The 11,493-nt window shown below is 39.2% G+C and overlaps 2 protein-coding genes across 2 annotated transcripts; both read right to left on the reverse strand.

Moving 5' to 3' along the window:
- Positions 1-6,322: 6,322 nt before the first annotated feature.
- Positions 6,323-7,582, reverse strand: LOC126803479 (rab GTPase-activating protein 22-like). Its single transcript, XM_050531282.1, has one exon. It carries the CDS (start codon positions 7,580-7,582, stop codon positions 6,323-6,325), a length of 1,260 nt encoding a protein of 419 aa, XP_050387239.1.
- A 361-nt stretch (positions 7,583-7,943) lies between these two features.
- LOC126802072 (GABA transporter 1-like) lies at positions 7,944-10,131 on the reverse strand. Its single transcript, XM_050529610.1, has 7 exons — positions 9,930-10,131; positions 9,616-9,846; positions 9,425-9,522; positions 9,014-9,206; positions 8,793-8,923; positions 8,461-8,694; positions 7,944-8,389 (listed from the first exon to the last, which is right to left on the reverse strand). The coding sequence occupies exons 1-7, from the start codon at positions 10,018-10,020 to the stop codon at positions 8,009-8,011; spliced, it is 1,359 nt and encodes a 452-aa protein (XP_050385567.1). The 5' UTR covers positions 10,021-10,131; the 3' UTR covers positions 7,944-8,008.
- Between the last annotated feature and the right edge of the window lie 1,362 nt (positions 10,132-11,493).

Consider the following 11,493-nt stretch of genomic DNA (forward strand, 5'->3'; position numbering starts at 1 on the left):
TGTCATATATGGTTGAAGGTGATCCCCGTACCTTCAAAGAGGCAGTTAGCTCTACTGATGGTCCTCTGTGGAAAGAAGCAATCAAAAGTGAGGTTGACTCCATCATGCAAAATCACACTTGGGAATTAGTGGATTTGCCACCTGGGTGTAAGCCTTTGACTTCTAAGTGGATTTTCAAAAAGAAATTAAAAGCTGATGAGTCAATAGACAAGTACAAGGCTAGACTTGTTATTAAAGGCTATAGGCAAAAGGAGAGTTTGGATTATTTTGACACTTATTCTCCTGTGACGAGAATAACCTCCATACGGATGGTACTTGCAATTGCAGCGTTGCGCAAACTTGAAGTACACCAAATGGATGTAAAGACGGCTTTCCTAAATGGATATGTAGAAGAAGAAATCTACATGGAACAGCCAGAAGGTTTTTCTGCTCCTTCTCAGAGTAAGAAGGTGTGCAGATTGGTTAAGTCAATATATGGCTTAAAACAAGCACCAAAACAATGGCATGAGAAATTTGATAATGCCATGATCACCAGTGGATTTAGAATAAATGAAGGTGATAAGTGTGTATATGTCAAAGACACTGAAAATGGATATATCATTCTATGTCTGTATGTGGATGATATGCTTATCGTTGGGAGCAACGATAAGATGATCAAGTCTACTAAAGACATGTTGAATTCTAAATTTGACATGAAAGACTTGGGACTTGCTGATGTCATTTTAGGAATTAAAATTACGAGCACATCAGAAGGGCTTGTGTTGAGTCAAACGCACTATGTGGACAATATTCTTGGGAAATTTAACAAGGAAGGTTCTGGAATTGTCAGAACTCCTGTAGATTTGAATCTACATTTGTCCAAGAATAAAGGTGAAAGTGTTTCTCAATTAGAGTATTCAAGAATAATTGGGAGTCTAATGTACTTAACAAGTTGTACGAGACCAGATTTAGTTTATGCGGTTCATAACCTAAGTAGGTACACGAGTAATGTTGGAGCTATGCATTGGCAAGCTATTGGAAGAGTACTCAAATACCTAAGGTATACTCGTACCTATGGGTTGCACTATACATCATACCCAACTGTTATAGAAGGGTTCACTGATGCGAACTGAATATCTGACATGAAAGACTCAAAGTCTACTAGCGGATATGTATTTACGCTAGGGGGTGCAGCCGTGTCCTGGAAGTCCTCAAAACAAAGTTATAACTAGATCCACAATGGAGTCTGAGTTTGTAGCACTAGACAAATGTGGGGAGGAAGCAGAATGGTTACGCCAGTTCATAGAAGACATTCCTAGATGGACAAAACATGTGCCTGCGATTGGTATATATTGTGATCGTCAATCTGCAATTAGCAGGGCACAGATCAAGATGTATAATGGTAAGTCTAGACACATTCGTCGAAGACATAATACCATTAGACAACTACTCTCAACTGGAGTTATCTCTATAAACTATGTAAAGTCTAACGATAATATTGCTGATCCTTTAACCAAAGGGTTAAACAGAGAGTTAGTTGAAAAAATCATCGAAGGGAATGGGACTAAAGCCCATTGGAAATTTACAATCACTATAGTGGATACCCAACCTAGCTGACTGGAGATCCCAAGATCTATGTTCAAAAGGGAAAACCAAATTGTAGAGATTAGTTCGGATCACTGTGGGGAGTTCCCCAAGTCCATTCCTATGATAAAAAACAGTGATACCCGTATGGATGAGGTTAAGCTAAAAACTTTTAATGATTCTTATGCGTCGAGAAATCGAGCAGATTAATGCAGGTTACTCTTAATTAAGAGATCACCTATGCAAGAGAGAAGTGGGGCCGCTTCTAGGAGAGTTAATGAGGGCATAACTCTTATCAAACTACTTGCAAAACTAGGCGTGTGTTCCATGGCCAAAATGGGCACAAAAATGAGAACCGAAGTGTACCAGGGAGACTCCTGTGTAAAGTATGTCATCATTTACACAAATGACGAATAGTTCAGAGACATCGCGTCTACTATTTAGTTAGTAAAGTAAACATACTTTTATAAGGGAAGGTTCAAAGGGTCAAACCTACCTATCCTATGCAGGTTTCAACCGTAGAAATCTATCACCAAATTCTATCGAGTCTTTGGTGGCCAATTTCATTCATGTGGGGAATTGTTGGAAAATGGTTGGAAAAACCATTTAAAACCAAATTTTAATTGATTAATTAAATTAAGTTAAACTTATAATTAATCAAAGATGAACATAGATTTGAGTTCTCCATAATGAGGGCTATAAGATCATATGTTTGTTTGTGTAATTTGGTTTGTGGGTGAATAAGAAATTGTCACTCAAAGATGGCTACTTAGAATGAGGGAAATGTATTTGTCCCACATTGGAAAAGAGAAGTGTTGAAAAGACTTTATATAGAATCCATTGTGTATGGATTGTAAAGTGTGTAAGCCCCCTTATACCCTCTCGCGCACGCGCATGGGGGGGTGCAAATCCTAGGTCACAAGGAAAACTCGTGTATGCCCGTGCGACCTGCGGACACGAATGCAACACCGAATTGAGGGTCGGAACGTAGATTCTTTTTGCATTTTCGAAAATTCGGTTTTGACTTTTCAAATTCTCTTGACTGTTCAAATTCTTCTTTTGTAACAACTGAGTTATTGTGTGTTATGGAGAATTATAACAGAATTGAAATCAATATTTGTAACATATGTAACTCATATATCTTATGATCTTTTGATTTCTATAACAACCATCTTATTAGTTGCTAATTGCAAATCCTCACAGTATAAATAGCCACCATCCTTTCATTGTAAATTCATTCCATTCGAAACACAATCCTCTACCACTCGCAAAATTCTTAGCTTTTCTCTAGTGATAGAAAGAGGTACATTTCGAGTTCGTTGAAGGTTCTAGTTAGTAGTGCAACTTCCTAGAATCGTTTAGTCGTTATATCCTGGGAGATAAGTGCCTAGCATCCTTGCACCGGTAGAGGAAGCGTAAACGTCTTAAGGACAGTGTGGTATCACACACGTCTCGACTAGTTCTTCCATCATCAATCGTACGGTATTTTGGTTGAATTCCTTTTCGTGTTCTTCGTTTTTGATTTATAATTATTTATAATTCAGCTTATTAAATTATATATGCAATATATCACTGTTTTTATAACAATAATATATGATGCTAATAATCTTTATTTGTTATTCCCAGATGATGGGAGGCTTGAAAGTTACACATAAATAAAATCACACACTGACACACACGTACATGCTTGTGTGCGTGTGTGAAAGGCCAGGTACGCATGAGTTAGGTGATTTCATTGCAGGGAGTGTCAAACCTTGCTAGCAATTAACATCACCTTTCCATTCAGAATTATTGGATCTCTTTGAAGGTATGAAACTAGCAGAAACTTTAAAATTTTCCAAAGTCATCTTTGAGACAGATTGTTTGCAGCTCGTACAAGCTATGAGTCAAGCCTCAGTTGATCTATCAAGCCTGGGCCTTATAAAGAGATTATGAATACAAATAACAAAGTACAAACTAAATTATCACAAACCAAGTTTTGAACCTCAGTTGATCTATCAAGCCTGGGCCTTATAAAGAGATTATGAATACTAATAACAAAGTACAAACTAAATTATTACAAACCAAGTTTTGAAGGCACAAATCTTCGATAATATTACAAACTAAATAAGAAAACAAAGCAAAGTAAAAGTACTGAGCTTGAGAGAGAGAGAGAGAGAGAGAGAGAGAGAGAGAGATTATAATAGGAGGCTTGCAACTAAGAGATAAGTCTCTAAGGGTTTGGACTTTGGACTATAAATTACCATATATACCATGTTAGGGTTAAATGAATAAGGATAAATAAGTTTTTAGTTTTTATTAATAAAACGGTGCGGTGTGATTTGTATCTGGTTTGAAAAATCTCTAAACTTAATCCAGTCCGTTTACAAGTGAATTGATAATCTCACGATCCTAATCCAGTTCGTATAAACTAGTGCAGTTCGTTATCTGGTTTGAACCGGTGCGGTAAGAAATGCACACCCCTAACTTTATCATTAGCTACTAGCTAGCTAGTTTCATTCCATCCTTCAATTCTTAGGGGACCCTTCTTGATTGATGGTTTATTATGCGCGCCTTCAAACAGAGTAGTGGCAAAGCTATGAAGTTACAAGTCTATGGTTTTACACGTGTGGATTTGTACACATACCAGAATGAATTTTTGTTTATTCTCTTCTGATAGAGTTTTGGACGATTTAGGCGGAAATATTTTTGTTGTCCTACTCATTTGTTGAGAAATTATTATATATGCTTGCCACATGAGATATGTGGCGTACCCCCTTAATGTTATTGGTCTATTTTGAAACAGAGAAAGAGAAGCCACAAATCCCTAATTTGATCTAGGGAGCAAGCCCAGTAGTGCCGCGCAACCGCACTTGAATCGTCGACGGACGACGGTGGTATTGTGGTGGAGCGTGGAGCTAAGGCCCAAGATCCCAAGTGGAATTAGTTAATCTAATTTAGGGATTTGGTTTAGGAATTAGGGCCAGTCTTTGAGGTCCGGAAAGAAGACGAAGAGAAAATAGAATTTGGTTAAAGAATATTATGTGCACGTGTGAAAAGATTAAGTGCGGGGTGCGGAAATTGAATGTGGGTGGGTGTAGGGGATGATTCCACTTAAAAAAATGTATATTACTTGCATATTTTGTTTTTGTGTGATTAGTTGTGGATGCTTAAGTATCCCCTTGTTATGAAGAGGATCCGCCAGTGTTGTGTGTGAACTCTTGGCCTCTCACTTACAAACAAAGAGAGATTTATATTACTAGACGAAATAGTACCGGTATCATCACTCCGTTTTAATTTACCCACTTCTCATCAGCTTTGGACCTAATCCTAGCATAATTACAGAAAGAATTAGCGCGGGAAGATAAAGGGCCCTAAAATGAAGGCCAATTAGTCGCCACCTCATTTCGTCTTCACCTCCCAACAGTTAAAAGCACAGAGAGAGAAGGGAAATTTGATTACAACAATGGATTCTGTTCATTAAATTGGTATGATGTCAGAAACAATGTAAATTAAGAGTCTTCTGGTGGAAGAAGATAGTATTCTGAGTCTTAGAGCAGAAACATTAGTACTCTACTTGTTGTCACTGCGCATTGTCTTAATTTTATGGATTCGTTGCTTGCTTGACTAGAGAAGAGTTTCAGAACGGAAGTTATTGATGTATTGCTATATAACTGAGGTTATTTCTTGCCTTCTTGGTGGCTCTGAGTGTGATACATCTGACTCTTTTCTGTGTATGAAGTATGAACAATTTAGAGTTCTCACTTTTGTTTTTTCTGTAACGATATGACCTTTTAGATTTGTCTCAATTGTCTTTATGGCAGGTATTGTTCTAATGATTTTTCTACTCATTCATATTGTAGCTATATATACAGTAATTAGAATACACCAGGAATGATAAATACTTCATGTGTGACTATTTGCATTTTGCAACAGCCAAGCTTGAGAAAAGATATGGTTCTTGAAGTTGCCTGCAGAACCAGATATATTTGTCAGTATAGGATCTAAAATTGTTTGATATGATTCGTAAAGTTACAGTGAGCAATGATGGGAGTCAATGAGACTAGCGGACATAAAACTTCAGTTAGTTTTCTGAAATTGAGGGCTTGTGAGGCTACCCTCGAAAAATTCAGTTAGTTTTCTTGTTTCATATATGTATGCAAATTATGTACGTTTGCTATTTGGGTCTTGGATTTGTTTGTTAATACTGGACCTGCATTTTTGGAGTTGGGAGATTTAAGTTTGAAACTGGAAGTAGTGTATCATAAGTTTCGCCAGATAGTAGGTTACATTTGACATGTTGGTATCTCAATCGAAAATAAGTTCTAATATATTCCCTTGTCATTCTGTTCTTACCATTCTTGGATTTATGAGCAGACTCTTGCTAAATATTAGTGCTATTCATTCCATTGACCATTTGAACAATCCTTCTGCAGAGCGCGGGTATCTCACTAGTTCCATAAAAAGCAAATCCAGAATGCAAAGTCAGAGTTATTGTGTTCACTGTTAACACCACTCAGAAGAGCCCCAGTCAGAATGCTAGGAGTTACTAAATCTGCCTTCACAGCCGTAATCACTCCGATGAGCATCCGACTGCGGGCAACACATTATAAATCCCATAATTCAGTGCAATACAGGAATTGCTTATTTTAAGCAGTGTGAAAATGGCCTTGAGATCCCTTAATTAAGTAGTTTGAAAGGAAACCTCAACTGGTGCAGCAACAACTAAAAAAAAAAGGAATGGAGAATCTGGGAACTAATGAGCGAGAAAGCAAAGAAACTAAATCTTGTCATGAAGGGTCACCAGACTCACCACCAAATCATGAGCATCATCTAAAAGCTTCCAAACATCCAGACGGCCAGCCATGCTATTGAACTCGCTTATGATGTCTTCCATGCTGCTGCATTCAAGTATGCTGTCCCTTTGCTGCAGCACACAAGCTGCTATTGCATACAGAAAGAGATCGTCAACAGGCGGAGATCTCCCCCAATCAGACTCTGCAATTCCCTCCCTGATTGCTGCCTGATCTGCCCACATTACCTCCCAGAGGCAAAGTGTCTGCTCAAAGCTCAACACCCGCCTCAAGAGAACCATTAGCATTTTGTACACAAAATGGCAATCCGCTGCTTGAAGCTTCTCTAGGTGTCTATATAAAGTAACATCTTTGCCCCTGATAATCCTGGAAATAATGCTAAGCTGCCTTTCAATCCCAGTCCCATCCCGCCGGAAGTTATCCCTAGCCATTTTCATGAAACCCACAAAGCACCAGAAGGCTTCATCATCCTTCTCCATCACTGTAATGATAGGCGCAAGTAGATCGCTCATACCTTGACAGTAACCAATTTCAGGATCGTACATAGCATAGGCTTCCAGGATAGCAACAAGTCTAGCAGCATGAAATATCCTTCTCGGCTCCAAGTCTTCATAATCCACCGTAATATGCAGCTTCAGCCCTACACTCTCAGCTTCTTTATGTGCCTTCGTCTTTGAGACAAGAGCAGCCTGAGAGGGTGAATATGTAGCCCATTCATCATCTGCGCGCACAGCATCGAGGCGAATGGTTCTCTGCGAATCGGCGTAATCTGCTGCTGCATTGGTGAAGAGCTTTAAGAGATCGAACCATTTACCTTGTGTTAAAAGACTCTGGCATTGTTTCCGCAACATCTCATATTCTTTTCTCTTTTTTTTCCTGACAGATTCTCGTTCTTTCTCGGAACTGTCCAGGTCATATACTCCGAGGAGGAAAGGCCATACTTCAGCTCGTATACTCGGATCAACACCTCCACTGCGAACTTTTTCTAACAACTTGGAACCACCATCTTCGGACCAGAAAAAGACGCCACCATCAGTTAGTATCCCTTCCTCTGTAAACAAACTTTTCCATTGTCTAGGTCGAAGTGCATGTTTATTTTTCCTTCTCGACATAAGTAATTCATGACTACCCCTGTAGACGGCCAAGTAGATTACGCCCACGGCCGTGACGGCAACTGCTAATTCGATCCATTGCCGACGATCATCACCGCCGGAGAGCCCCCTCATAGTTCTCACCAACTCTCAAGACCTAACTTGCTCTCTCTCTCTCTCTCTCTCTCTCTCTCTCAACTCTTAAGACTCTTGTTCTTCTAAGTAGTACGTACGAACTTATGCCCTATTCATAGATATCTAAGTACGGTAGTAAACCTGAAGCTTTAAGGATTCCCGCAACCATTACAGAGTAGGAAACAATCGAAGCTTTCTTCTTTGACCAAGGATTACCAAGTGGATTAAGGACTACCACTCAGCAATGGTCCCTGACCACCTAATGATTTCTTATCATTAAAGTTAACTTGCTACCTCACGTTCTGGAAAAGAAATCAAATGGAGTAGAGATTAGATCGATTCTATAAATCAACTTTTGTATAAATTTTCATATCGAGTAGACTTCACACTCAGAGTTCATGTTCTGGAAATTACTAGTGCTTTACACTATACATTTGCAAACAGACTGTACGTGTTAGCATCAAGAATTATTTGACGGATTGAAGATATTGCCCCCAACACTCCTAATGCTGAAAAGATTGAAGCAATTATTGTGTTTCCCCAGAAAAGAATGCTGTACTTGGATGGCTTGAATACAACATTATAGAACACCATCGGCAAAATGAAGTCAAGAGGAATGCAACCAAATGCTCCGATTAATGCATTGATGTCTCCAAAGAAAGGAAACATAGCTGCAACGGTTGTGGCTATCATGACAGACAGTGATCGATAAACCAACCTTGGCACTACATTTCGAACAGAGAACTGATCAATCTTCGCATCAATAAACCTCCGTTCGAGTACTTCATTTGTTGGTTGCAAGTAAACCTGCATGTGTAGATCAACTATCAAGTTCCAGTTACCTCAAATCAAAACATGCATTCAGTTAGTCTACATACCACACTAACAGCTGCTACTTGCAAGAAGGTGAAGACATTGGTCATCAGGAGAACCCAAGTTGGCAACAGAGGCTTCTCATCAACTAGAAAATTGAGTAAAATTGTACCTTTGGCCTGATTACCAAATGCCCAATATCCTGATATAGCAACACTGAAAAATGTCGAAATTACAACAGCATAACAAACACATAATCCCTTGAACATTTTCCCTTTGACCGGAGGTGCTATAGTTGCCTGCAAACAAAAATGGAAATATGCATCTTGTTTGTCTCTATCCAGTTAAAAAAAATATATATCCAAGCTGAATCCAGTAAGTAAGAAATTTCAAAAACCTGTATTTCAGGAATAATACCATTGCCGTAAGTGGTAGCAATGATCGATATAGCATTGAAGGATCCAAAAACACGATTCTGTTTGCTTCCATTTAAGGAATAGTCCTTCCTAGGAGCATTCATGGAATTTCCTGCAATCACATATAGATAATAATCAACTAATCGGATCCGGACTGGTGGTGACAATATGGACATACCTTACTTGTTCTTCAATTTCTTACCAACGTATATTGCACCGGCTGTGGCACAGGCGCTATAGGCAAGACAAAGGATCAGAGAGACAAGATTGATATGCCTTAAGGAGTGGAAGGATGGAATTTGTGCCAATACCAGCATTAGGACACCAAATATGATAACAAATTGGTAGAGTTTCATGGTCTCTGGCCTTGAATTAGAAGAGAGCAGATATATATACTTGCACAAGAGGAATCAGGAGGGAAAGAAAAACAAAAGAGAACAGTTAGAAACCTTCAGATTTTGACATAATATTTGAATTTTGAGGGCTTTTTTCTCTGGGAGACATAATTAAGCAGATCAATACATATAGTCTCCAGCATGAACTGCTTCACAATATAAATTAAGAAAGAAAAAACATGCAGGTTAGAGAGCCTTAATGGAATTAGAGAACTGACCTTAAGGCTCTGTCCTCCTAAAAGAATGCAAGCTATAACTGCACCATAACATAGGCCAAACTGAATTGGACCTACAAAATATCTTCCCCATCTTGGTCCTGTACAATCAGACCATAAACCCTTTCATATTTCTGTATTAATCTATGAAATCAACAGGGAAGGCTCAAGAAACTACTAGTGAAATTACTCACCCAGAATATCCCTGGCCATGTCGCGAAAACGAAGCTGGCGCTGACCAAGTTGAGCATGGTGCTCTAAAACCAAGGACAGAAGGTTGTAGGAATAGAAAGTTACCAGAGCCGAAACAGTGAGGCATACAACGCCGGCAAACCAACCCATCAAAGAAAGTGCATAGGGAAGACTCAAGAGTGCAGGAGCTACAATTGAGGTTGTCAGGTGATATCCACAGTGCAACCATGACCCTATCACCAAATCAGTACGTGTTAATGAGTTAATCAAAAGTTGTCATAAACATATTGATGGATCCATCAAATTCAACTAGTACCTCTGGACTCGAGCACAAATAGAGCTCCAGCATCAAGTTTCTTTGGACTGTTGGCTTCATCTTCCCCTGTTGTCACTACTACTGGCTCCATGAATCTGTTTGGATATGTTTGCTTAATTGCCTATGCAGTTTTGAGCGACAGTTCTGTTATGACTAACAACCACAGGTTCCTACCCAGCGACAAGGAGGTAAATTAAAACTGAGAGTATGACTGATTACATATGACTGATTACTGTATAGTGAGGAAGCAGAACCAACATCTATATAATCGCTCGTGCACACGAGTAAATGAATCTCCTTTTTTTGTTTGACCTAAATTAAATTAAGTAAAAGTTGTTTTTGGCATTAGGAAACTCTCATTCATGAACCCTTGGGTTTGCAGAAGTGGTGAGGACTGAGGAGGGAGTGAGAATTAGGTCTAGGAATAAGTTCGACTCAATGATATCAACTAAAAGTATGGCACCTTATCATGGAGTAATTTGGTTAGTGATGCGGCTACTGACACCTCACTAATTTATTTATTTACTCAACAAAAATTTCTGAAAGATTATATTAATTAAGTGTAAAATAACTATTAAGTACACAAGGTTTTTAAAAATAGATAATAAATTAAATAAATTAATTATATATATACAAAAAATACTTAATTTGTCATGAAATATTAATCTTTTCCACCTGATCTAAAAATATTCCTCTCTAAGCTAAGGTAGTCTAAAAAGAGATGGGTGCTTTGCTAGGGTTTTTCCATAGTTTTGGCCAAAGGTGGTGGTTTTTCTACTCCTCTTGGCTCTCCTTTTGAGATTGGCGACGATAGAGAGATTTATTGGCCTCAAAATCATGCAATCGAAGTTCAATCTTCATTCTATGGTTTCATTCATTGGGGCTCTATCAGAGGAGCCATGGCAAGTCGGGCGAGAACGGTGGCCTCTTCTAGGCTTCGGCAGATTGCTAAATCGAAGTGGTGCAATGGAGAAGGATGCGCTACATACTTGTTTTTTTTCAAAACAATGTCACGGCCTTGGACGAGGATGGAGTTTTGATTGGTGTCAACTAGTTCGCAATCTTGGTAGGTCGTCACTTGATTGCAGCGATGGTGGTCTGATGCAGGCTGGTGGCGCAATGTTTCAACAAGTCTTGGGCTTTGGATTTGTAGTCCATATTGAGGCTGAAGCCATGGATTTGGACCTTGGGTCTAGTGCGTTTGGGTTGGACTGCAATTTTGGGCTCCGTGTCCGTTTTGGGTCCTCTTGATCTGGGTGGTCTGCTTGGGGCAGCTAAGGACCCAGGGGATGATGGGGAGGCCTCCTAGGCTTAGGGTGGTTCTCTGTGGATCTTGTCGGGTGATCTCCTCTGAGCAGGATAGTCCTAATGGGAAAATAAGTGAGGTTCTCACATATGGTTGATGTGGTACTTGGTTCTTGGTTACTTTGTGTTTTCTCATTGATGGTCTGGTAGCATAGAGTTAGATAGGAGTTCTTCTTTGACTCGCATGGTTTGGTTATTTTGAATAGCTAGAGGGTGTTCCATGTTCATGTTACGTTCCTACATTAATATATGACTCAAT

This window comes from Argentina anserina, chromosome 7 (assembly GCF_933775445.1).
Source record: "Argentina anserina chromosome 7, drPotAnse1.1, whole genome shotgun sequence".
NCBI classification, from domain to species: domain Eukaryota; kingdom Viridiplantae; phylum Streptophyta; class Magnoliopsida; order Rosales; family Rosaceae; genus Argentina; species Argentina anserina.

Bases quoted from the DNA above. Each gene is read 5' to 3' on its own strand.
- LOC126803479 (XM_050531282.1), bottom strand. From the start codon at position 7,582: ATGAGGGGGCTCTCCGGCGGTGATGATCGTCGGCAATGGATCGAATTA.
- LOC126802072 (XM_050529610.1), bottom strand. From the start codon at position 10,020: ATGGAGCCAGTAGTAGTGACAACAGGGGAAGATGAAGCCAACAGTCCA. The intron at 9,523-9,615 runs GTGAGTAATTTC...CTGATTGTACAG, and splicing joins CATGGCCAGGGATATTCTGG to GACCAAGATGGGGAAGATAT. The intron at 8,924-9,013 runs GTAAGAAATTGA...ATGTGATTGCAG, and splicing joins AGCCGGTGCAATATACGTTG to GAAATTCCATGAATGCTCCT.